This window comes from Papaver somniferum, chromosome 6 (assembly GCF_003573695.1).
Source record: "Papaver somniferum cultivar HN1 chromosome 6, ASM357369v1, whole genome shotgun sequence".
Classification (NCBI taxonomy): domain Eukaryota; kingdom Viridiplantae; phylum Streptophyta; class Magnoliopsida; order Ranunculales; family Papaveraceae; genus Papaver; species Papaver somniferum.
Genome location: NC_039363.1, coordinates 17,569,636 through 17,596,406, shown reverse-complemented (window position 1 = coordinate 17,596,406; position 26,771 = coordinate 17,569,636). Strand labels below are relative to the sequence as shown.

The 26,771-nt window shown below is 36.9% G+C and overlaps 2 protein-coding genes and 1 non-coding gene across 9 annotated transcripts; 2 read left to right on the top strand and 1 right to left on the bottom strand.

Annotated features, from left to right (window-relative positions):
* The first annotated feature begins 8,286 nt into the window (after positions 1-8,286).
* On the top strand, positions 8,287-11,577 carry LOC113287075 (probable choline kinase 2). 2 transcript variants are annotated; one of them, XR_003329686.1, is made up of 8 exons: positions 8,287-8,464; positions 8,585-8,947; positions 9,793-9,914; positions 9,994-10,189; positions 10,299-10,416; positions 10,551-10,569; positions 11,022-11,122; positions 11,292-11,577. XR_003329686.1 is itself a non-coding variant. In XM_026535741.1 (8 exons), exons 2-8 carry the CDS (start codon positions 8,606-8,608, stop codon positions 11,418-11,420), a joined length of 1,056 nt encoding a protein of 351 aa, XP_026391526.1. In that variant the 5' UTR covers positions 8,287-8,464; positions 8,585-8,605; the 3' UTR covers positions 11,421-11,577. The 2 variants fall into 2 exon arrangements, 1 of the variants encoding a protein (XP_026391526.1); XM_026535741.1 differs by having other exon boundaries at positions 10,551-10,598.
* Positions 11,578-11,697: 120 nt separating this feature from the next.
* TRNAG-GCC lies at positions 11,698-11,768 on the top strand. Its single transcript has one exon. It is a non-coding gene; the product is annotated as a tRNA-Gly (tRNA).
* Positions 11,769-11,883: 115 nt separating this feature from the next.
* Positions 11,884-26,300, bottom strand: LOC113287074 (type IV inositol polyphosphate 5-phosphatase 3-like). Of its 6 annotated transcripts, none has more exons than XM_026535737.1 (14): positions 26,006-26,300; positions 16,002-16,092; positions 15,854-15,902; positions 15,581-15,725; positions 15,344-15,455; positions 15,129-15,173; positions 14,758-14,836; positions 14,555-14,659; positions 13,509-14,460; positions 13,232-13,416; positions 13,036-13,144; positions 12,775-12,923; positions 12,407-12,653; positions 11,884-12,219 (listed from the first exon to the last, which is right to left on the bottom strand). In XM_026535737.1, the coding sequence occupies exons 4-13, from the start codon at positions 15,620-15,622 to the stop codon at positions 12,407-12,409; spliced, it is 2,025 nt and encodes a 674-aa protein (XP_026391522.1). In that variant the 5' UTR covers positions 15,623-15,725; positions 15,854-15,902; positions 16,002-16,092; positions 26,006-26,300; the 3' UTR covers positions 11,884-12,219. The 6 variants fall into 6 exon arrangements, with proteins under 6 accessions (XP_026391522.1, XP_026391521.1, XP_026391520.1 ...); XM_026535736.1 differs by having other exon boundaries at positions 15,887-15,902; XM_026535735.1 differs by having other exon boundaries at positions 15,581-15,902.
* Between the last annotated feature and the right edge of the window lie 471 nt (positions 26,301-26,771).

Sequence of the window (26,771 nt, the reverse complement as noted above, 5' to 3'; positions counted from 1 at the left end):
GTTGTATGACGGTAGAAAGTATGGGATGAAATTCGGTAATAACATGGTTATCTGTTTACATTATCAGCGCGGAAACTCAAAGTAATGGGTTATGTACTTTGCTTAACAAGACTTGCTCGCTTATAGGGTCTCCCAACAATATGGATCCTCAGGGATGTCGTCCTGACCGTAAGAAGTCCCCAGTCATTCCTGGTCGTGTGATAATTGATAACTAAGTCGTTGACTCCCGAGAAGATTGTTTGCTTCTACCATCTTGATATCGAGGTTGAAAAAATGAAATTGAAAATTGAAAATTAATATTGTAACCGAGAGATTAATCTCCCACTGTGGTCGCCAATTGTTTGTGGGTGAAAACGGTTTCTGCCGATTTTGGTAAATTCCTGTGTATGGATGAGAAACGAGTCTAGACCCTAAACAATGTACTGCACGGGAGTACTTTTGATTCGAGAGACCAATTTGTACAATCCTGGCCTAAACCAAGAAATGGTCATTCCAGGTTTGCTTCGGTCACAAAGTGAAGGAGAATGGTTGCTCTTAGGGAGGAAAGCGAAGAAAGTATTGAGACCAGAATCGTTGATTCTGAAGGTGTGGTTGTTTACGACTTATATCAGAAAGTAGAACTGGCTAGCAGCATGGAGATCTATCAGGTGATTTCTGGATACTGTTTTGTTCTCTGACCAAAACTTGTTGTCTGGCGGAAATAGGTGAAACCTATTTTATACAAGTCATAATAAAAAAACGTACCCTGATCTCGTAGGAAGTGGAAACGATTGAGTGGTGGAAGAGTGGAGTAACGTGTAACGTTAGAATTTATGCTTCAATGATGAAGGAAACGTTTACACCATTACTTATTTCCATTACTAACCTCCCTTCTTTATGACACTTTCTTGTAACGGGGGTATTGCACGCCGCACGTTGTAAACCGCCAGCCCAATACCCTGATGAGTATCCCTCAGTTTGTGACATGTTTGATGTCTCGAGTGTTTTCGTGGAAAACATGTAGAATTTTTCTACGTGTGGCAAGTTAAAACCAAGAGGCTTACCGCAGGTAAATAGCATGTGGTGCTAGTAGGCTCGCCTTGGCTGATCGCCTAAAACTTGCCACAAGTTTGCCATTTTGGTGGCGAATTTGGATGGCTGAGATTGCATCTCATGAGGAAGGGTAGTCGTTGATTATGGCTACCTTATGTTGGCGCCTGATGATGGCACAGTGGCGCTTTGGTGTATGCCAGTGGAAATGCGGCATGGCTTGGCATGGCTTGTGCATGCCAGTGGCACTGTGGAATGGTTGGCGTAGTTTGTGCATGCCAGCGGCATGATGGTGCAAGTGGCGCCTGGCGTAGCACTATATTTAGGAGGCTAGTCGCCTAAAAGTTGCCACAAGTCTGTCAGTTTGGTGGCAAACTTGGATGGATGAGATTGCATCTCATGGGGAAGGGTAGCCGTTGATTATGGCTACCTTCTGTTGGCGCCTGGCAATGGCACAGTGGTGCCTTTAGTACATGCCAGCGGCGTTGCGGCATGGATGGCATAGTTCGTGCATGACGGTGGTGTTACGGCATGGATGGCATAGTTTGTGCATGTCAGCGACACGATAGTGCAAGTGGCGCCTGGCATAACCATGACCACTGAAATTTTGGCACGTTGGTGTTAGACTCAAACGTGGTGTGGCAACATCAGTTTTAATGGCCACATTGATCCCCATGCTCTGTGGAACATTGTTTGGCTCGGTTGGCGCGGCAACTTTCCCTAAATTAGGGTTTGGCATGTCGAAACCCTAATTAGAATATATGACATGTAACATGTGGTAGGTGGAATGTTTGGCATGTGCAATTGGCATGCTTTTGGCATGTTTGGCATGCCGCTTGGCATGTGCGCCTGGCATGCACGTTTGGCATGTGCGCCTGACATGCGCGTTTGGCATGTTTGGCATGTGCGTCTGCCATGTTTAATGCGACCTGATTGGTCGATGGGGAATAGGGCCATCAAGTATGGTCCTAGCCACAACTCATGGGAGTGCGGCATGTTTAAGGCGACCTGATTGTTCGGCGAAGAAGTAGGGTCGGTTAGGTAACATGGGGCGTGGCCAAGTGGCGCTGGCTGGCATGTGGCATCGCCACGCTTCATTGTTGCTCCTTCTCCGCGATTCCGTTACTCTTTTTTTTCTGATTTTACGCAGAACTCTGCACCTATTAATCCGCGGTGGATCAGTTGCTTAAGCGTAATTTCGACCAACGGGGTCTAATATACAACGGAGGGTGCAAAAACCTAACTTTGCAAATTAGTCAAGCTTCATGAGTTTTTGTGAGTTGCTACAAAAATTGATTGGATTTTGTGTGCTTCCACAAAATTACTTATTTACAGAGTGCAATGTGCTTTCTGTCGGAGCGTTTTTGTGCAATGGCCTTAACTTTGGTACTTGGAAATCCGTGCTACTCTGTTGCGAGTGAAGACAAATCCGCATGTCATACCAATATTAAGGGTTTCTGTCGGGAACAAAGCACAGGAAAAGTACTCAATGAATCTTATATTACTAAGTAATATAGGCAAGGCGCCGAAATTTACAAAGCATCTGGTATGGTTGTCACATGCGCCAGTCTGGATAAATTTCATGTAAATATATTAAACGGCTCAATAAGTATGCCAGTGGAGAGGTTGACACTCACGACTCTGTTTCCTTACAGAGTGACGTCACATCAGATGCAAGGTTTTACAATTTTAACCCTAAGCTAAAAACCACCATCAACATTAAGTCCCCTGCTTAGCTCGGAACAGTGGCATTGTTGCGGGGTGTTTTGCACGCCGCACGTTGTAAATCTCCATCCCAATACCCTGATGAGTATCCCTCAGTTTGTGACATGTTTGATGTCTCGAGTGTTTTCGTGGAAAACATGTAGCATTTTTCTAAGTGTGGAAAGTTAAAACCAAGAGGCTTGCCGCAGGTAAATAGCATGTGGTACTAGTAGGCTCGCCTTGGCTGGTCGCCTAAAACTTGCCACAAGTCTGCCAGTTTGGTGGCGAATTTGGATGGATGATTTTGCATCTCATGAGGAAGGGTAGTCGTTGATTATGGTTACCTTATGTTGGCGCCTGATGATGGCACAGTGGCGCTTTGGTGTACGCCAGTGGAAATGTGGCATGGCTTGGCATGGCTCGTGCATTCCAGTGGCACGGTGGAATGGCTGGCGTAGTTTGTGCATGCCAACGTCATGATGGTGTAAGTGGCGCCTGGCGTAGCCATGGCCACTTGATTTAGGCGGCTGGTCGCCTAAAAGTTGCCACAAGTCTGTCAGTTTTGTGGCAAACTTGGATGGATGAGATTGCATCTCATGGGGAAGGATAGCCGTTGATTATGACTACCTTCCGTTGGCGGCTGACAATGGCATAGTGGCGCCTTTACTGTATGCCAGTGGTGTTGCGGCCTGGATGGCATAGTTCGTGCATGCCGGTGGTGTTGCGGCATGGCTGGCATAGTTTGTGCATGCCAGCGGCACGATGGTGCAAGTGGCGCCTGGCGTAACCATGGCCACTGAAATTTTGGCACGTTGGTGTTAGACTCAAAAGTGGTGTGGCAACATCAGTTTTAACGGCCACATTGATCCCCATGCTCTGTGGAACATTGTTTGGCTCGGTTAGCGCGACAACTTTTCCTAAATTAGGGTTTGGCATGTCGAAACCCTAATTAGCATAAATGACATGTAGCATGCGATAGGTGGAATGTTTTGCATGTGCGATTGGCATGCTTTTGGCATGTTTGGCATGCCGCTTGTCATGTGCGCCCGGCATGCGCGTTTGGCATGTTTGGCATGTTGTTTGGAATGTGCGCCAAGCATGCGCGTTTGGCATGTGCGCCTGACATGTTTAATACGACCTGATTGGTCGATGGGGAATAGGGCCGGAAAGTATGGGCCCATCCACAACTCATGGGAGTGTGGCATGTTTAAGGCGACCTGATTGGTCGGCAAAGGAGTAGGGACGGACTCTGCACCTATTAATCCGCGGTGGATCAGTTTTTTAGTTGCTTAACCGTAATTTCGACCAACGGGGTCTAATATACTGCGCAGGGTGCAAAACCCTAATTTTGCAAATTAGTAAGGCTTCATGAGTTTTTGTGAGTTGCCACAAAAATTGATTGGATTTCGTGTGCTTCCACAAAATTACTTATTTACAGAGTGCAATGTGCTTTTTTTCTGAGCGTTTTTGTGCAATGGCCTTAACTTTGGTACTTGGAAATCCGTACTACTCTGCTGTGGGTGAACACAAATCCGTCATGCCATGCCAATATTAAGGGTTCTGGCGGGAACATAGAACAAGAAAAGTACTCAGTGAATCTTATATTACTAAGTAATATAGGCAAGGCGCCAAAATTTACAGAGCATCTGGGATGGTTGTCACATGCGCCAATCTGGATAAATTTCATGTAAATATATTGAACGACTCAATAAGTATGCCAGTGGAGAGGTTGACACTCACGGCTCCGTTTCCTTACAGAGTGACATCACATCAGATGCAAGGTTTTACAATTTTAACCATAAGCTAAAAACCACCATCAACACATATATATACCCCTTCTTATAAATCTCGTTGAATAAAAGCATTATTCACATCAAGTTTATGTAAGTGCCATCCACAAACTGCAACCAAAGAGAGTAAAACTTTTACGGTTACTAATTTGGAAACATGTGCAAAGGTATCGTGAAAATCAATACCTTCCACTTGTATATAACCTTTGGCGACTAATCGGGCTTTATATCTTTCAATTGAGCCGTCTAAAATATATTTTATTTTGTGTACCAATTTACAACCAATCGTTGTTTTCCCTTTAGGTAAGGATTGATTTTCCCAGGCATTTTTTTTTGAGCCTGAATATCCTTAAACATTGCCTCTCTCCTATTGGAATTTTTATGGCTTGACGATAACTGGTGGGATCGTCGGGGACGAGAATCTTCGTGAAATGTCTTATGTTATATCGATATTTTACTATACGAAAGGAAAAGATTAAGAGGATATTTTGGACCCTCCAAAGTATAAGATTTCATCACTGTACATATATAATCTTTTAGATATATAGGAGGATTACGATTCCTAGTTGGGCGTGTTGTTATTTGCTCATTCATTTGGGATCCAATTGACGTGGATTCGGTTAATGGTGATAATGATGATCCAAGAGATATCACTGAAGAATAATGTGATTCACATATAGATGTAGAAGTTGTACACTGGGTTTCTTCGGTCGATGAAGCATGGATAGATTTACATCTTTGTGACGAAGAAGATAAGCTTCCCGGACAATTAAAAGGAGTAATAGTTGTACTTCGTGGAGAAGTAGGAATTCTGACGTCTTTATCTTATTCATGTTCATCACCATTTTATAACTCTTCTAAATATTTGTTAGGATCATCGAGACATTTTGATTCTGGCGATGGTGAAATTGCATTGCCATAAGGGAGTGTTTGTTCATGAAATATGACATCCCTTGAAGGATAGATTTTCTTTATTTCTAAATCAAAGATCTTAGAACCTTTTTAATTGTATGGATACCCAATAAAAATTCTTGGTTTTGCTCGAACATCAAATTTAAGAGAAAGACTTGTGTTGCAAGCAAAACATAAATGACCAAATACTCTAAGATGTGAATAATTTGGCAATGATCCAAAAAGAACTTCATGTGGAGATATGTAATTCAGTACTAGTGTAGGTATCTTATTGATCAAATACCCTGCGACCATAATACATTCACCCCATAATTCTAATGGTAAACCTGCTTGAAAACGGAATGATCTTGCTACATTAAGTATATGGCGGTGTTTATATTCTACAACGCCATTTTGTTGTGGAGTGTATACACAACTCCATTTATGTAAAACTCCATCTTGGAGTAACCGTTGTTGTAAGTCCTTTGTCAAGAATTCGATTCCATAATCGAAACGAAAAATTTGAATCTGGGGAATATAGATTTTTATAGATCCATACGAAATAATGCCAATTTTTGATTTATACTGATTTATCACAAAATAAAAAAAAAATTATCTAAATATTTTTTTGATTCATATTTTGAATTCATCAAGAATTCCCAAGTGCAACGTCTATAATCATCAACAATGATGATAAAATATTGTGCACCATTTAAAGATGGAACTGAAAACGGTCCCCATAAATCACAATGAATTAACTCAACGGAGCAGTGCCCATGGTAGTTGCGTCCAGTTCATCCCATAATGCTTTCATCTTTGTGAAAAACACTGATACAAACATCCCATCAATTTTTTGAGTGGAAATTGCATGTTTCAACTCAAATTTTTTGGGAGCATTAGATTGATAAAAATGTTCACGAAGTTCATTCCAGAGTTGACATGCCGAATCAACATATATAATACTAGATTTTTTTGTCTGGCTCTATTGAATTGGTGATCCACATCTTAACAAGATTAGTAGATCTTTTCCATCTAGCATACAAAGTTGGATCCTTAGGTTCCTCAATTGTCCCATTCACAAAACTCATCTTGTCTTTGACGGAGAGAGCCATGGTGATTCCACGTGCCCAAATTTCATAATTGTCGCCATTCAAGAGAGGAGTGAACAAAACAAGACTTGTATTATCCGAATGGTGAATCGCATAAAGATCATTAATCGCCACTTTTGATGTGGGTTTGATTAGAGTTTCTGAAAAAAAAAATTCAGAACCATCTGATTTTTTGGTTGGAGAAGGAGGAGGAGTCACCATTTCAATTGATCAAATAAAAAGAGGAGAAACTTACTTGAATTATCGATCATTTACTCATTAGCTCTGGTACCATCTCAAATATTAACACATCTCTTATCTGCCTGTCTTCCCAACTTAGTTAGACAGATTTTATTCACGTATATATAATTACATATTTGATTACAAGAATATAAAAAAATGATGAAAATAATTCATATACAAAATTTACAAATTATCTTAAAAATACACGATATTTTCTATGTAAAATATGTTGCAATATCTTTTCATCTTGATGTGCATATCTTTGATATCTTCTGATCTTAATGTAAAATATATTGCAATATCTTCCAATCATGGTATGCATATCTTCGATATCTACTGGTCTTGATGTGCAGATTTTTATTGTTATTATATGTGGGCCCATATAAACATGTTCAATTTTCCGGCCGATTGCACTTGCAATATGAATCGAAATTTTGTTGTTTTTTTCCTCTTCATGACCATTCGGGTTAAGTGTTCATCATCATGCATTATGAGCAGCGACCTAAAAATCCGTATGTCATTTAATTTTCATGAACTAATCATGCTTTGCTCAAATTTCAATACATAAACATCTATGATCGAAGAGTTCCCCGACTTCAAAGAGATAAATATATCCGATACAAAAGGCAAAAGTAGCGTTGTTTTAGTCATAGAAAACCAACAATGCAACAAGTAGTAGCTCGCACTGGGAATTGCCACGCCAAGTATTTTCATTTTAACGAAACAGAAAAGGTGAAAGTAGATTATAAGTTTAATTAAGGTGTCGGAGGAAACTAAAATTTCACTTTCAGTATTGGGAATGGTGATAGCTTGTTATCCATTGTTCACGATCATCCATTTGTACCCACGACATTCACACAATATTGGAAGGCTTCTACACGAGCTTCAGAAAACCGAAGCAATCAAAAGTAATATCACCTAAGAAGTCTTCAATCAGTATCAAGGACTTGGAAGCAATTGCACTGCAATCCCTTTGCCATCTTTGAAATGTAGTCTGCCCAGTATACTTACTTATAACTGCTTGTTAGTTCATCTCCCATATAAATTCAAAATCCAGTTATTTGTAATTTTGTAACTGATTTATTCCAATAATACATTTTCCTTTTTATAGGTACAAAATTGGTGTAGGTCTAACATCCATTTCTTTTCTGGTTATGAATTCTATCCATACCGGTCTCAAAAGAAGTCTACATGCATTTAGAACTACATGTTTCCGGTTGCCCAACTAAGTATGAGGCTAAGAAATCACCTGCCAATCTGGTTCATTTCATTTGGCTAGTAACAGGAACCAATTTAAGAAAGTGAGTCAAGTCTCCTTAGATCCTGGGCTCTGGCTGGCTGGCAATCAAGATATTTTTCTTTTAATAGTGCTGGCAGATATACTCAAAAAATATTCCTTGCATGCAAACATAAAAATATTCGTGCATGCAAACAAAAGTAACTGCAGACCAGCACGTGTCACTTACATAAACAGCAGCATATTTTAGGATCCTTCCTTTTTTCTTTCAACGGCTGATAATAACGAGAAAATGCAACAAAAATAGGACTCCGACTCCTCTAGAAAAGAAAATATTTCCCCCAAATTTTTCTTTGGTTTTTCCCTGATTCCTTCTGCTCCTACGGAATCTCTCTTGAAAAATCCACCCATTTCCATTCCCCAAAACTTCCAATCCAAAATCTCAAATCCATAGTCTTCAGATTTCATCCATTGATTTCCTGGTACAAATCTCTATGCTCCCTTTATATTGATTGTATTTTGATTGGTTATTTAGAATCTTGTAAGTTTTTGGTAAGATTTCTTAGATTTGTGATCTGATTATACTGTTTTTTGTGTTTTAGGCCCTCAGATTTGGTATTGTGATGGGTGTGAATAATAGTGAAGGACGATTACCAGGAGAAGCAAAGAAGATATTACATTCATTGGCATCAAAATGGAGTGATATCGTAGATTCTAATGATTTACAGGTGACTCCATTAAAAGGAGCAATGACAAATGAAGTGTATCAAATAAAGTGGCCGAAAGCAGAAGGGGATCATAATCCTAGAAAGGTTCTGGTGAGGATTTATGGTGAAGGTGTGGATTGTTTTTTTGATAGGAATGATGAGATTCGGACGTTTGAGTGCATGTCGAAACACGGGCAAGGGCCGAGGCTGCTTGGGAGGTTTCAGAATGGACGGATCGAGGAATTTATTCATGCAAGGGTATGTTGTGTTACCTCCTTTCCAATGTATGGGATTGAAAATTTTGGAATTATTGGTTATTTTGCATTATCATGTGGTTTTATGGCGAGATTACTTGGAATTTGATTGCAAACTTATTGGAAAATTAGAGATCGATTGTTGCTTTCGTGTTTCGGTTAGAATGCAATAAACATTTATTATAGTGCTCAAAGATAAGGTTGAACAACTAGTATAGACTAAACCATCTCTTCCTATATTTTGGGAGAAACTGATTATTCTTGTAAATCTGGATTCATTTGATGTCAAAATTGTTATGCATTATGAAGGGTCTTGAAAATTTTAGACAATTTGCAAATTTTGTGGCTGTTATGTTTATGGTACTTGTTTTTTAACCTTTCCCCTCAAAATGGATTTTGCTATATTACAGTTCAGTTCTAAGTACGTGATGGTGTGTTACAGATGAAAATCAAAGTTGCTTAGGTATTTCTTTTACACGTTTCGTTGATGTGAGTCGTGTTCGTACTATCTGTGTTTTTGTCTATTAGGTGTGGGCACCTTAGAATTTCAAACCTAGCAAGAGGAAAAACTGACCACAAAGAAACATTCTCGGTTACCCCTTGAGCAAAGCTGCTTTTTGAACCCATTCTTTGGTTTGTAATTTACAGGGCACTCACTGAGGTGTCTTAAATGTCATGTCACTATTTTTGTTTGTATGTTATGTACTTTAACGTAAATGGTCTGGAAGGTTGCAGCTGATTTGTTCGCGGATGACTTGGTAAATAAACTGTTTAGAGATTGTTATTTTGTTACTGTTTGGCATTCTTAAAGTAATGATTGTGTTTCCTTGTGGTTTCTGGTAATTTCAGACACTATCTGCACCCGACTTGCGTGACCCAGAGATATCTGCTTTAATAGCAGCCAAAATGTGGGAGTTCCATGATCTTCATATGCCTGGCCCAAAGGATGTAATCCTCTGGAAACGATTAAGGTACGGATTTATTCACCACTATTTGCCAACCCGTAATTGCAAGAACTCTATTTTTCCTAACTGGTTACTCTTTCCTCAGAAATTGGCTTGTTGAGGCCAAACGTGTGTGTTCTCCTGAAGAAGCTAGTGCACTTAAGTTGGATTCCCTTGAGGCAGAAATCTCTATCTTGGAAAAAGCACTTTCAGGAGAGAGCAGAAGGGTTGGCTTTTGCCACAACGATTTGCAATATGGAAATATCATGATGGATGAAACAACCAGATTAGTAACTATAATCGTAAGTTTCTTATCTTATCTCATAAGTTTTAGGTTCTCAAGTTTAAACCATTGTTTGGTTTGAAATATGTAGCAACAAACTTAATGTTTCCACGCTTCCTGTTTTCCAGGATTATGAGTACTCTGGTTATAGTCCGATCGCCTATGATATTGCGAATCACTTCTGTGAAATGTCCGCTGATTATCATTCTGAGACACCTCATATCTTAGATTTCAATAAATACCCAGGTGAGTGTTGTTATCCAGCTTTGCGGTCCTTTATTTCATCACTTTTTTTTTTTTTTTTTAGTTTAAGAAAGAAAATCTTACTAGCTGACAGCAGCTCTAATTATGCTCATTTGCTTCCAACACTTGTTTAACAGCTTTGGAGGAACGGAAAAGGTTCGTAATTCAGTATTTGAGTACTTCAGGTGATTATTTAGTTTTTTTTATCTAATCAATGTACTTGTATTATACAAAGCGTTGTTCAAAACACGTTATCAAAAAATTTCGCCCACCATAACTTGTAGAATGTGAAACTCCGTAAGGGAGGTAAATTCCACATATATCTCAATTCTGAGCCTTATTACCATTGTCAGCTAGTGTTTACTAAAATAACCTTTAGCGTGAATGTTATTGTAGTCATTTTCCTAGTGCCAAATGGGTAGTGGCCCTTGCAACAAAATCCCGCCAGAACCACTTTGTTTGGTGGCGCAGGCCAATGTTTCTCTGGACATTCTAGATTTTTAGACCGACTGACTGAATCTAATGTTGCGTGACATTGATAAAAAGTGCTGAGGTAGAGATTTATTTTCTTCAGTTTGTTACTTAGCACCTTTTTTGATTTGTCTTAGGCAAGCAGCCAAGCGACATTGACGTGGAAGAGCTACTTGAAGATGTAGAGAAATTCACCCTTGCAAGCCATTTGGCTTGGGGCTTGTGGGGAATAATCTCGGTAAGTTTCCAGTGTCTTCACATTGTTGGTAAAATTCAGGCATTGTCCAGAATGAAGTGAATTATTGGGAGAGATATTCTGGGCCTAAAAAAAGATGACTTCTGCACCTCTCTTTGTTTTTTAACGCCATTGTTTAGACCCTCCATCTGACAAGTGTTTTTTCTTACAGGAACATGTCAATGAAATCGACTTCGATTACATGGAGTATGCAAGGCAAAGGCTTGACCAATACTGGTTGACGAAGCCAAAATTATTGTCATCTTCTTTACACAGCAAAGATGTCACCGTTGTGAGATAGTTTACCTTTAAATCCTAAACAATTCATTTCCTGTAACTTCATTCCCAGCAGTGCAATGTGTAAATCATACTTTTGAGGTTTGAAAGATTCATGTAAAATATGTACTTTGTAGCTGTAATAATAATAAGTCCAGAAATCTTATTCTTTTGGGGAAAAACTTGCATTTTGTTGGATTTCCTTTGAATTTTTCCCACTTGCATCAGATGCCATCTTGCAGTGTGCCACTTTTAAACTTGGAACCAGTCAGTTAAAATTTCATATTATTATCAACAACGAAGTACCAGTGGTCTAGTGGTAGAATAGTACCCTGCCACGGTACAGACCCGGGTTCGGTTCCCGGCTGGTACATTTGTTTTTTCTTTTCTTTTTTCCCCCCCCTCAACGGGTGCTAAAGCTCAGGTTGATTTGGCTCTCTCTTTTTGTAATCAGTTGACTGAGTTCAAAACATCAATTGGAGATCAAGGAACACAATGGATGAAGTTGTTTTGTTATGTGAACACTTTTACAGGTTGTAAAACTTTATTGACAACACTGCACACAAAGAATGTAACTCGAATCAACGTGCTCTTAAAACAAGCAGTTGAGTATATATTTGAAGATACAAATTTACAAGGAACAGACAACCACGCGCGTATGATTTGTCAAGGAGATCCTATCCATGGAGTTAACTGTTGAAAGTTCGATTGATGTTGAGAGTATACTGCGAAATGCTTACAGTTGCCTGTGTTTATGTTTAAACTCCGAAGAAGTATTGTAATGCCCGAAACGGGTTTCTTTAACGATCCCAACTTGATGCATCCTGAAATACAAAGAACAGGAAAAAAAATAGCAAGTTGTTGGTGCGTAAAGTTGTTTTGAATACCGACTCCCCATGACACAGAATGCAAATATCTACTCTAGAACTCGGCCAAGATGCAGCTAAAATCAGAAATTAGAAACAATCTTTGCAACATTACGCTATAGTGAAGGAAAGGAAGGATGAATACCTATCCGAAACGACTCCTCCCAATCCCGATATTGAAATCCAAATCTCGTATAGCATCTTCTTCTTCCTCTTCTAGTGCTAGTTCTGCATCGGTGAATACAAGGGCCTTCTTTAGTTTCCTATGACAGAAGACCTCTACCTCAGCCATAAAAAGGGCAGTTACTGGTCGATGATCAGAAAGCAAGTTCTCTGTCCTTCTATAATTCAAGTTTCTCAATCCCTTTCCAAATGAAAGTATCCGGTCGCACCTGAAATGATAATTTTATGACAGTTGTAAAAATAAAGCCAAAGTAGTCCATTTCTAAGAAATGGTATACAAAATTACGGCCATACGATCAAATGTTCGATGTACAACTTTTACATTCATACCATGAAGGAACACGTCTCTTTTCCTTTTTCGTTGGGTCATCTCCGCAATATTTTCTTGAATGAGGTTCATATTTGTATGTAGGTGCAAAACTTAAGGTACCTTCTTTCCATCCTTCAAATACGTGCCCTTTTTTGAATTCTTTTGATAGCTAATGTGACATATAATCATATCCATTAGTCCAAGTTGAGCATTACTCAAGAGGATTCTTAAAAGTTCGTTCGACACTATCTTGTAAATTATAATGGAATTGAGAAAAATACCTGGTCTTTCTCAAGCAATGAAGACCATGCGCTTTCTGAGATGAGTTTGCATGTTTTCTCGTATGGTAAACTGATTCGATAGTTTAAATCCCCAAACCAAAATATTCTTCTGCAGATACATGAGAATGCAATGCATATAAGAAAAGACGGATATCATCAAATGTTTAATATTCAAGAAGTTTTGCTCTATACTTACTCATGGTCGCTAATGGTTTTAGCCAAACCAATTGCAGAAACTGAATGAAACTGTGTCCGTCTATGAATTTCTTGCACGTCAGAATTCCTTTTGACTTCATTTTCTTCTTTTTCACCAGATGTTAAATGTGTGCATATAAAACAGAAGGGTGTCTGGTAGATAGACATGCTTACTGATACAGATCCCTGCATAGTTTGCGAAATTCATGAGTAATCACTACTTCACTAGATATGGAAACGTGCTAATAAGTCAATGCAAGGAGATAGTAGAAACCAACCTTGTTACCAATGTAACCCATAACACCAACACCAACAGCAGAAACCTTCAAGTTCTGAATATGTCGCCTCAAACCTCTCCGAACCCATATAGTAATGAAAACTCCGACCATTTGCTTGCTAACTATCTTCACAAATGGCGGTCTCTTCTTGGCTATATGTGCATCGAGGTCACAATCCAAGATTGAATCTGTCTCAGCAAAGCCAAATCTATCTCCACTTGGTGCTGGTTTAAAAGAATTGTATTTTCTAATAGAATCAGATTTCTTAAATGTCTTGACTGATTTAAACGATTTCGCTCTCTCATGAACATGCTGGCCTACGAAATTCAGTGGTGGTTCTGGCCAACTTAGACCGATCTTTTCTATCCCACTAAGGTTTCTGTTTAAAATTTTCTGTTGGTGTTTAACTGCTGGTTCCGGGCTTCCCAGACTATCCTCCAATTTCAGGCAATTTAATCTGCTTAGTACCTTGGGGGAAATAACTTCATTCTCTAACCCCTCTTCTTTCAAAGCCTGTAGAATCCTTACAGTCTCTAATCTGTCTTGTTTTAAAGCCTTGAGAATCTTTGGTGAAATAATTTCACTCTCTAATTCTTCCTCTTCTCTTAGAGCCTTTAACACAACAGCAAGTGTTGGTAGCTTAACACTATCTTCGCTTCCATCCATTTGATCGAAGAAGTCCATCGACTCATCGTCCACTGGATGGACTTCTTCACCAATTTCATCATCACTAGAAGTTCCATTCAGTATTTCATCTTCCATATCCACAATATCATTCAATGTACTAGTTTTTGTTGGAGAAGGAGGTGCACTATAGCATTTAAATGTTTTTTCCTTCAATGGCTGAGTTTTATTCAACGTATTGCGAATAACACTTTCCCACACTTGTACTGGTTTGTTATCTTCAGCACCGAAAATGTTCCCAGCATTTAGTGGAACAATCTCTTGAAAACTACAATTACGTGCGAACAATAAACCAGAAATGCTAAGATTGAAAAACACTATGAATCAATGTGGAATATTTCGACAGATAAGGAGACAATTACCCGAGCACATATATATCGGCGAGCTCATCAGTATCCAACCAATCTTTGATATCAAGGTCATCCGGTGGAACTACACCGCCAACATTCCATGTCCCAACACATACTCTTAAGAAAACCAAACCAAATTGCAGGTAAGCAAAGAATTGAATCCAACAGCTAATAGTACTACTATTCTCAAAACACTTAAGATTGAAATTACATACCTAATCTCTTTGTTGTTTATATATTGAGTCCGAAAAGTCTCCGAATTCCGCCGTCTTCTCTTGATAAATGTCTCATTGCCTAAAATGTTACAGACCATGAAAAAAAATTCAGATTACAAGTCCACATCTAGCTACTATTACCATGTACTGAATTGAGTAATTTGGAGTAAGAACAAGTACATATCATTCTTCTATTGCTATGCTTAAGATACCGGAATCTACTGTTGATTGGATTTGATAGCAAAAAATTGTTGTTTACTTTCCTAAAATTCTCTTTTTTTGTTAGCTACTCTATTATCCATAAAGATCCAAACCAACAACCAACAAGAACAAATAAAAGTAGAATTTTAGTAATAAATCATTTGCATTACCATTAAACACGAATTTAGATTGCTCCACTTTGTTAACACCAATTTCTGCCAAAAACAGACAGACAAATTGAGTTATCAAGAACAGCTAGCTAGACAGAACCCAAGAAACAGAGGAAATGATGAAAAAGAAATTACTCTAAATTTCTCTTCTGATAATGAAAAAACATTAAAAATGAATGTCTGTGTCGTCATCTGTTTCCTCTGTTATTACCTACCTTCATCATCAGAATCAGAACCACTATCAGCTTCATCTGGGTCAGCACTAAAATCATCTTCATTCTTGTGTATGTTTAGCAACTTTTTCAGAACAATTCTTGGCCAGAAAAACTGTAAAAAATAAATAAAATAACAGAAATCAACAAGAGAAATCAAACTAGAACAAGTGCTATATGGCCAGAAACAAGTGAAGAAAAACAAGGCAGAATGAGAAAAGAAGGAAATGGATATACTACCTCAGATTGTCTTCTGAAATTGGGTTTCATAAGTGGTGCCATGTTGTTGTGTGGTGGTGATATTAATATAACCAGCAAGTTGGGGTTCTGAGATCTTCTTCTTCTGTGATTATTTCTTCTTATATCTCTTTCTTTCTCTCTCTCTCTAAAAAGTAAAAATAATAAAACAAGTTGATGAAATAACTTAACTTTCTATAATGGGGCTGGTTGATAGGAAGCTAGCTACATAGACAAGTTGTTGAGTAAAGACAAGAAGAAGGAGATGATCATCACCACCATGAGTCAATCTTCTTCATCATAACTAACCTTGGTAATTGAACACCTACATAAGAAAAAGAAAGAAATCACTGGTAAAACTACTAAAAATAATCTAATACTGTAGAAAATTCTAAAATGGTCCCAACTTTTTATTTTCTAAAACCTGCTAATCCGAAATTGTCCAAAATTTATTAACGGTTCTGATCGAACAGGTAAATGCAGAAACAAGCGAGAATTTGGGATGTTCCCTCCCCCTGGTTACCAAGAAAACACACAGTACAAGTGGATTCAGAATTATAGATATTATTATGAGTTTGGATGGACAAAACAAACACTATTAAATGAAAACAAACAAATTTTTAACTTATTTATTGGATTTTAAGGCATTGGAATCAAGTTTTCAAAGTGTCTAAAATGGCTAGTTAGGGATGCTTAAAGCCACTTCAAAAAGTTATATAAGCTTAAATTATGCTTAATCCCAGATAGTCTTAAGTTGCTAATCTCATCAGTCATCACCATTTTTATGATTATGGTAATATTATTTATACAAAAGTTTCCTTAAAATAATCTAATTGAAGTTGCTAATCACCATCACCATTTTTTATGCTTATGCTATACTTAATAATATCTCTCAAGTATAATCTAATCTAATCGCCACTTTTATGATTATGTGAATACTTAATATAAATGATTCCTTAAAATAATCTAATCTAAGGTGCTAACCACCATCACCATTCCTAATTCTTTGTTCTTAATCAGTATCTCTATAGAATAATCTAATCTAAGTGGCTAATCTACTCACTATCTTTATGCTTAAGGTGATAGTTAATTTTATCTCATTAAGTAGAAACAGGATATGCAACTCGGATACGGAGTTTTAGTGTTTGGATACGGAATTAGTATCATAATGGGCGGTTGCAGAGTCGTTAGATAAAAAAAATGTTCGAACAATACGTGAACATAAAAAGAAGTCTCCAGAATCTTAACGTCTGGATACAAAAACGGCATCAGAAAACATGTTATTGCGTCGACATTATTATACTACAATGACAAAATTATTGGGTGATTACATTACACCACTGATTTAAGTTAAAAGAAATTTAAATTTTTACCATTGAATATTACTAAGCTATAAGAATTTGTATGGAATATGATGGGAACCATTTGTATTGCCAAATTTGGTTCTAAACATCACTGAGTAGCTCAACTATCTTTGTTAATGAACATTAAAAGGTGTTTTTTTTTTCCTTTGAGGCTGAAAAGTAGTTGTCTCCATGATTTGAGAAAGAATTAATTTCCTTATTTTACATTACATTTCCTCCCTCAAATGAATCATCATTTAAATGTTGACTAAATAGTTTTTTGTGTTTGACAAAGAATTTTATAGATTGAGATATTTAGTGACGACCTAACTCACATGTGTGTTTCAAATAACAGCAAAACAAAGAAAATACCACCTAATCCGAATCAAGATGATAAAGATAAAATGGAATTTATAAGGTCAATTTTAATAGAGAATAAAATCTTTTATAACATAACTTTTTGAAAGCTTGAAAAAGAAAAGAAAAGTTTCAATATCCCATACGTATTATTTTTTAAGCAGTATCCTACGAGTTATGTATAATGCATAATGCAATATCCTAAATGATGGTATTCACATTCTTTATAAGGGACACATATCATATTAGTGGAATACTTTTACTTTAGGTCTCCTTTTCTTTTTAATTTATGTTATGTTTTATATAATAACTTTTTTTTTATGTTGATGAGTTTGGAACTCAGGTCACTGGTATCAGCACTAAAGATTTCATTACTGTACTATAATGTTATCGTCCCTTTTCTTTATATTACTACATTATTCTTTTTACTTCAAAAACAATAAGAATACTAGTCTTTGTCTCAAAAGTCCAAGAAAACATAAATCCATTTCTTCTCAATCCACCGGAAAAAGAAACTCCATCCGTCGCATTATCAATTGGCCTATTTACTTTTAGATTTTGTCCCATAATAAATGACCTATATCACTAAACAAGAAAATATTTTTAAAATTATCATTCTAATTGATTATAAGAAATATATAAAAAATATGCATAACTTGATAAGCATGTTTATATTGGTTTCGTAGGTGTTTTAAAATGTTTTTCAAGTACAGTAGAAACTCTTTAAATTAATACTCGTTAAGTTAATTATCTCTTTAAAATAATAAAATTTTATGATCCCAACTAGGCTTGCACAAGCTAAAATTTAACTCGTTAAATTAATAATCTCTCTAAATTAATAAATTTCTCTGGTCTCAAGACTATTAATTTAAAGATTTTCTACTGTATGAAGTTTACGAACATCCGTGGTATAGTTTGAGAGATAAATCATTTCAAAATTTCACTAGTTATTATCCATAAGGGTATAATTGTAAAAAAATGCTTAAAAATACTCTTTTCTCTTACTTGCCTTAAAAATGTGCAAACTTGAACTAGGTCAATTAATACTTCGACTGGGGAGTACAGGACTAGTGATAACAGTTCATCACACAATAAGGATTCACTAAGCCAAATCACTAACCTATACAAGTTGAATTGAAACTAACGATCTTTTTTGGTTCCGTTGTTACCACCGTTCTTACGCAATCGATCAGACCGATCGTATAAATATCCCTTCAACGCAACATAGGTCATCGAAAAGATCTTGGACGACCCACCAAAATATGAAAGTTGGGAACATTCAGAAAAAGAGTGCATAATACCATGGATAAGCTCGTAATAACATATCAATTTGGGATCCAAATTGTATTTTACTGGGGAGATTTCGGAAAAGAATCGTAATGTATTAGTATAGATTCATACGGAAGAAAAAATTCTCTATTGATTCAAATGTCGTACGTGTATCTATGGTAAGTATGTCAATGGATCTAAATCCACTCAGGCGTCTATGGACCTGGAACTGAACCCGATAGAAAAAAGTGGGTTCAGGTCCTAATGATTTTGGGTACGATAAAAACCCTAGATAGCCATTGTGTACGGGTATCCGCTATGTCTTTAAAAATCAATTATATATTTTTGCTAATATTTCCCCGTTTCTTATTGTTGGCTTGAATCTAATAATTTTACAAAATTATTGTTATAGCTATAGATATTGTAGATTAACACCTTCTTCGTTTGGGTTTGGGTCTGGCTCGCGATATGTGTTTGATTCCGCGAGAGTCAGATCGTTTGGCTTTTGATTTTACGATTTCTGACTCGAGATCAGACCCAGCGCGAGTCAGATCGTTTATATTTTCATTTTTCTGATGCCTGACTCGAGATTTTACTCCGGGATATTTGAGTCATGTATTCTTTTAATACCCAACTTGCTGGCCACGTATCTAACTAGATTAAAAAAAAACATATTACATCAGAACTAATTAATAATTTTAAATCAAATATAATGTAATGTGACCGATTCAAATGTAATGGCTTAGATGCAGACGAGTCGTGAGAAAAAGCCAAAAACATTGTAAATTTAAGAAAAAGAATTGAAAAAGATTAACCAAAAATAGACAAAGACTTCGAAATTCTTTTCTTTTTTTGATTAAAAGAGAAATTGTATTTGAAAAAGAATGTACTTGAAAATTTACCAGAGGTAATGGTAAAAAAAAAATGGAAAGAAAAAAAAAACTAACAAACAAATGACAAATATCCATCGGGTACTTGCTTTAGAAAAGCTGAATTGAAAATATAGGGATACGTTTTCCTAGATTGTTGACAAAGCTATTGACATAGACACGAGTGACTAGTGTACAAATAGCAAATTTCTGATTACAAAACTAAAGTTAAAAAAGGTTATTGCAGGTTCAACACTATAGTACTAGATTTCCTGATTAGTGATCCATCAAGATCAGTACTGTAATTTTTTTTTGAAGTTTCCAATTTACATTTTTTCGTCTTTTCCTTTTTCCATGCTGCTAGTTCCACGCTTCAAAAGGCATAATAAGAAGAGATAAGACTATGAATGATGCATCTTGGTAGGGCTTAGACTTAGATATTTATGGGCAAGGCCAAGCCTCATCCTTGTGTTTGTGTGGGGTTTGCCGGGCAGCTGTGATTGCCAAAATCCCACGGCATGCTGATTAATTAATGAACTCATCCATTTTATTTATGTCGTGATTACTAGGGTGTTCCCATTACCAAAATGCCACCTTACTATATTATCATTGTGTTTGGGATTCTAATCCTCCAAGTTATCCGACAATGTACTGTTTATCCACCAGATTAACTATTTTTCGGATTTTTCTATTTACCGGATACATTCTCAATGTAGAAATTCTGCATGTTCTTACGTGGACACTGTTTAATTTATTTTAAAACTAGTAACCGGCTCACTGCGAAAATAAACGTTGAAAACTCAAATCATGGCCAGCAGCAAACAAATGACTGTGGTTTTAGGTGGGATCTATACTATAGTTTGGCCAAAGTTATAAACAGTGTTTCAAAGTGTGGTCTTTTCGGATTTTTAGGTGGGAAAATCATAGGTGACAATCGAAACTGCACATTTAATGGTTCACAATCATCAAAGGAATTTTTTTTGGTCTTGGTAGGTTTAATTAAAGTCCACATTAGCTAGCCTTTTCGTACTTCTTGTGGTCAAAGTTCACTACAACATCACAGTACGACTATGACTTTTCATACTACTATTTTGGTCGGTCACTAGCCAAAAAAATATTAATTGCTGGACGGCCCCCTCCATTGATCATCCGCTCCCATACCCATCACACGAAACCAGAACCAAAAGCCCTTTGTCCCGGAACTAGTCCAAGGTCAGGTTAGGAACCATCTCGTAAAGAATTATCCCATTAATCATCCGCCTCTACACGAAAAATCTCCCCACAAAAATGATTAACCTTTTAAGCTACCTGATTTTTCCCGTGGCTAGTGAGATTCCCACCGGAAATTAAAAACCACGTCTCAAAAGGATTTTCGCCGGAAAAAATTCGGTTTTTTTTCTCGGTGGGATATAAAGGATATTTTCATCCACTGGATAAGAAGAGGACCTACCTACTAGGTTACTACTCCCTCCGTCCCATTATTAAGTGACCTAGTTGAAGTTTGGACAAATTTTAAGGCAAACAAGGGAAAAGAGATTTTTAAGCATTTTTTACAATTATACCCTTATAGATAATAATTAATGAAATTTTGAAATGATTGATCTCTCAAATTACACCACGGATGTTCACAAATTTTATACCATTGAAAAGCACTTTAAAACACCTACGTAACGAATATAAACATGTCTATCAAATTATCCATATTTTTTATATTTTTTATAATCAATTAAAAGAATAATTTTAAAAATATCTCCTTATTTTAGTGATATAGGTCATTTAGTGGGACAAAATTAAAAACCGAATAGGTCAGTACTACATAAGTTCACTGAGCACTGTGCAGTGATGAACAGAAAGATGGAACAGGGGATGGAAAATGGATCTCATGGTGGGGTTTACTGTTGGGGCAAGCGTACACTGTGCCACGGTCATATCCCTGGCAAATTCCTTACAAGATGGTCGGGGGGTGGGAATGAAATCGAAATAATGATAGTTTCGTAAATCAAAGCAGCTCGGGGTTTCATCATAAATCTTGAATTTTGTCGATGTATTAACAGTATTATAGCTGCTACAGACATATAAAGACATGGTGAGTCGTTTTCCTGTGTTTTTGGCGTTTAGCTTTTAGCGATAGTCCGGTCAAATTCACAATTGTACTTTGATGATGGAAAATGTGATTTTCTTTTTCTTTTTTTCTTTTGAGGAAATCCCCTATTCAATCTAGTCTTTTTAAAGAAAATTAATCAAATCTAATGGTTTAATGAATGTTGTTCGGTAGGTGGCAAGTGTAAATGATGCGACTAAGTTTGTTAGGTTCGTAATGTCATGCAAAATGGTCGACTTACTGCCAAGTGAGGATTATTTAAACTTAACGAGGATAATTTAAACTTAATGTGAAATCGTGAGGACAATCTACATGATGTGAGAAGAATGTTTATGAAATGGTGGCTAGTAGTTTAAACTCTCTTACATCGAAGGCGCGTGTAGTTTGTAATGTTTCTACTAACATGTCTCTCCGGTATAATTGAATCACAAAATTGGTTAAAAAGACCAAAATCAACAATTCTTATGTGAAAATGATATTTAGATTTTGATATCGTTTAAATGGACAAAAATGTAAAAATTGCCAAGATGTAAACAGTTTCATCCTACCCATTTTCAAATACTTTTTCTTATTTTCAATTTACATCAGGATACATCCAGTTTCATCCTTGCTATTTTTTTGGTGTCCATTTCAGCCATACTAATTTTTACTCGTCCATTTGAACCATGTTTTAAAAATATTTGGACAAATGACCCATTTTTCGGAGTTGAATTTGCATGGAGCCATAGCAGGCTCGGCAAGGTTAAACTCTGTAATTGAGCAGATGTATTTGCAATTTCTCCGTTTTCGTATAAATAAATAAACAGACTGTTACATTCTTTTCTTATTTGTTTTTCTATTTCCCATAAATATTTGTATAAAAAGTTTCGTTTATAATAAGTTGTTTATGTTAAAAATAAAAAATAAAATTTAGTAGTAGATTAAATTAGTGGTCGAGGAACTAGGTGTAAAGTGAAAAAAATTGTAGTATGCATCACATACTTAGCTCTTTTCCCGTTATTTTCCGTTTTGAAGGAGCAGGACGCAATGAGTTTTAGGTTTTTGTATCTTTTTTATTGTTCATATTCTATAAGAACAATTTTAATAGTGGAAGATCTTTCATCTTCCAAGTTGGCTTTCGGTATGGAAGAACAAAATCTAATAATGTAGAATTTTTACTCTGTCATTTTTATTGTTGTTGAGAGGCAAGAGACTTGGCGCTCCAAAATAGAGTCTTGAGTAATTATCTACATAAATCATGTCTACATAAATTTCCTACATTCTCAAGTGTCTTCCAATTTATTTTCATTTGAGAACTTTTTATTGTTATATTTTCGAAGGAATCAAATGAAATAATTTGACTGATATTTCAAGAATCTAAAGTTACAATGTTGCTCAATTAAAATTCGATTTTGAAAGAGAGGCAAATCACATTCGAGTCTGTCTACAACCGAGCCATATATCTATTAGTTTGAATTAGGGCTGACTTACTAGGTCAACTGCTTCAATTCATCTAATAAATTCACTGAGAAGCACGGAAGATGGCAAAATTGACAAATGGGAAAATTCGCCCATTTTCACCATTAACATTGGAGAGTGTAATGAGCAAACAGGCTCAAATATGATCATTTGTCCATCCCGTCCCAAGTTGAGTCGATCAGTTCAACTTGAGAAGCAAACTAGGACGACGTGACAGAATGTTAAAATCCAAACGTGTTAGTTTCTTTTATGTGTTATGCTATATTTAGATTTAGTGATTTTTTTTCAGAAACCCTAAAATATAAATTCAAAAGGGTATACCGGCGCTCACATGTTAATTTACCCGTTTACCATTATCATTATATATTGGAATTCGGGTTTGCGTATCTACGTGATAGTCAAATGGGCGAATTAACCTATTTCCACATGACTTGCTCTAAATCATTAGTAATTTAATATCGTTGTTGTATCTTTTTCCTAAGGGAAATATTAATTAAGAAGAAACTTCTTAATTTCTTTAAAAAAACCTTAATTCTTACTAACTTTTTTTTATAGGGAACAGATGTCTTTTAAAACTATACACCAAATTAAAAAAGTGATATTTTCACTTTTTCATTTTAGTCTATAAATATGTCAAATTGAAAAAAATGAAAATAACACTTTTTCAGAAACTGAGGGAGTATCATTTAAGAGAGTTGCGCATGTCAACCATCCTTAGCACACACCCTAAGTGTGAACCAGCTTAGAGCAACTGCAGTGGACGACTAAACCCAAATTTGGTGTCGAGTGGGCTGGCGTAGTGGGACGGACCATCGATCAAAATTTGATCAAAGAGTAAAACTCGGACCAAATTTGGTTGGCGATTAAGACCAAATCCAAATATAGTCGGGCGTTTATATAATGTCCGCCTACCCGACGGGCGTTGGTATAATGTCCGCCTGTAGTCGCGCGTTCGTAAAGTTAACGCCTGATGCAGGGCGTTGGTATAATGTCCGCCTGGATGGGGCGTTGGTATAATGTCCGCCTGAATGGGGCGTTAGTATAATCAACGCCTTGCATGGGGGCGTTGGTATAATGTCCGCCTGGATGGGGCGTACGTAAAGTTAACGCCGGACATCCAGGCGTTGATATAGTCATGATCCCAATTTTGAAAAGTTTTGAAAACTTTCCTTGGGGCGTTGTCTTTATCAACGCCCCATTTTTTTTTATTTTTTTTTTGAACCCGGGCGAATGTATAATCTCCGTACCACACACCAGGCGTTGCTATAGTTCATGCCCCATACAGGCGTTATCTTTATCAACGTCCCATACCAGGCGTTATCTTTATCAACGCCCCATGCCAGGCGTAATCTTTATCTACGCTGGACGATGAAGCGGACTTTATATCAACGCGCGACCAAATTTACTCGTCACCCGCTACGCCACAGGACGTACTAAACCCAAATTTGATCTTTTTTTTTTAGTCTTTGGTCTTTAGTTATGCTCGCACCACTGTGGACGCTCTTAAGCCCCCAAATTCCCACATATTTGTTGGCTATGTATAATGACTCGATGATTTGCTAGGACTAGGAGTGCCTAGGACGATTAGGCACTACATGCTCAAAGCCCATAGGATATTGGTGGCCGCACGATTTGAGGGTCGGTAGACCTCGGACGAGCAGGCTGGCCTAATTCATTCCTGCATTAAATGCTTTCATCTTCTTGTGTTTTGACAACGACAGCTTCTAGCAACTGTTTACATCAAAATAAATCAACGCTGTGATCTCACTCTCGATTTGATAGCAATGGCTTCACACCTCACATCATAGCCCCTACCGTCTAGTTACGTGAAAACGTAGATATGCGTAGCTCCATGAGTCCATTCAATTTTACCACGACCAAGGCTTTAAGGTCTCGTTTCGTGAGTCTTGACTCTTTGACCATCGAAGTATGCACTAATCTTAATGATCAATTTTAAGTTATAAGGCCAATTTAAATGTTAAAAATAGATCAGCTCCTGCAAAAACTTGTCGTTTTTCGTATGATAAAAATGATATCCCTGCCGTATATCATTTCTATTTGGGAACCAACACAATCATGTTGACAGGAACTAAGAACACGTTTGTTTTCTGCTGACTCGGGATCTGGATCTAACTCAACCCGAATTAGATGTTAGACTGTTTTTTATTTTATTTTATTTTGAGTCATATCTGACTCGCGATCTGAATCAGATCTAACCCCTGATTCGGATCTTTTGGGTCGGGTAATAAAATACTCCTAACTTATGGAAACATACCACTGACTCGTATTTTTGAGTCAGATTTGATTTAAGAAAACAAACATATTGAGTCACATTCAGATGATTTCAGTCAGATCCAAGACGAGTCAGGTAAGTCAGGAGAAAACAAACATGCTCTAAACCAAGCTTCCTCTCTTTATGCAAGATTAAAAAGTGATGAATTCCATAACTACTACATAAATCAGTAATCCCAGAACAAATTTGGAAATTTTATGGCAAATCTCACTATTAATCTGAAAATCTAAGATGACTGGGACGTAATGATTCCTTCTAAAATTTTTTCCTCATTAGGCTAGTTGGTAGTTTGTTACCATCTTGCTTCCCTTTGTATATTGGTTAAGGTTTTGGACTCTCATCTTTTTTGATCAATAAATTTTTCCTTTTGAAAAAATAGAAAAAGCTTTGAGTGTAGTCGTGGATGTCGCTAGCAGACTTGCGAGAAGAATTTCACGAGAAAAAAAATCAGAAAACTCCCGATCTTTTCCCAGGGGGTCTAGGAACTTTAAAGTTAAAAACAAATGTTGTGGCACTTTATTTTAGCGAACCTAAGACTTACTGTTACAGAATCCAGATGGTATTAAGTATGATAAACCTACTTTCAGGACTGATTAACTAAACACAACCAAAAGCCAGAAAATTTAATCAGTTAATTAATTCCTAATTGATCGAAAGAGAAAGAAAAGATTGAAGCATAAACTGATTCAGAATCAGACAACATAAAAAAGAAGAATAAGATATTGTTATAGTTTTTACCTCAGTTTAGAGCTCTTTTGGGAACTGCTATCATTTGATTAGACTCTACACTGTATAGGTAGATTCTAGAGTTGAATCCCTGGCTTCTTCTCCTTCACTTCCCTGTCTTGACAGTTGATGCTATTCAGCATATATTCTCCTCCCAACATTCAACGAGTAGTCTTACTTTCTTTTTTCTTCTCTATATCCACCTTTTTCTTCTTCCTGTGTTGTGCAACTTTTTCTCTTTTTCTTTGTGTTTTTCTCTAGTGGATATATCTTTCACATTATGGCGGATCTTGACGGAGAATTTTATACTTTTCAGCAATGAATCTTTTGTCAACACGTGGATGAGTTTATGATGTTCGCAGGTAGGTAATGGTTCTTTTCAATATTGGCCATGTCAGGTTCACTTGCATTTCTCCACTGAGCCTTTTCCGGTTTCAACACACATCATCACATTAGTACCAGGTATGTATGTTTCTTTTTGTTGCTTTTTGAACTGAAACAGTGAAATAAAAAAGAAGAAGAAGAAAAGATGCATGGACCATGCATGTTCACTGATCATGTGGTTAGGTTATCCCGTGTCTGTTGGGGAGAGTAGTTTAGTGACCAGTCTGTCTTATTCTCTACGTAAGATCATACTTTTGCCCTTAGCGTCCATGATAATACCACAACATAGTCGATTTCTTTTTTATTTGATCGATATAGCAAAGAATACGGTGATGACGAGTTTTGAACTCACCTTATTTGGTGCTACTAAAACATAGTCATTCTTTGTTTCACA

Coding starts and splice junctions, on each gene's coding strand:
- LOC113287074 (XM_026535735.1), bottom strand. CDS start 15,622: ATGGCACCACTTATGAAACCCAATTTCAGAAGACAATCTGAG. Junction 15,174..15,343: donor TTCTGATTCTGATGATGAAG/GTAGGTAATAAC, acceptor TGTTTTTGGCAG/AAATTGGTGTTAACAAAGTG. Junction 12,924..13,035: donor CATTGCTTGAGAAAGACCAG/GTATTTTTCTCA, acceptor ATGTCACATTAG/CTATCAAAAGAATTCAAAAA.
- LOC113287075 (XM_026535741.1), top strand. CDS start 8,606: ATGGGTGTGAATAATAGTGAAGGACGATTACCAGGAGAAGCAAAGAAG. Junction 10,417..10,550: donor AGATTTCAATAAATACCCAG/GTGAGTGTTGTT, acceptor CTTGTTTAACAG/CTTTGGAGGAACGGAAAAGG. Junction 11,123..11,291: donor GCTTGTGGGGAATAATCTCG/GTAAGTTTCCAG, acceptor TTTTTCTTACAG/GAACATGTCAATGAAATCGA.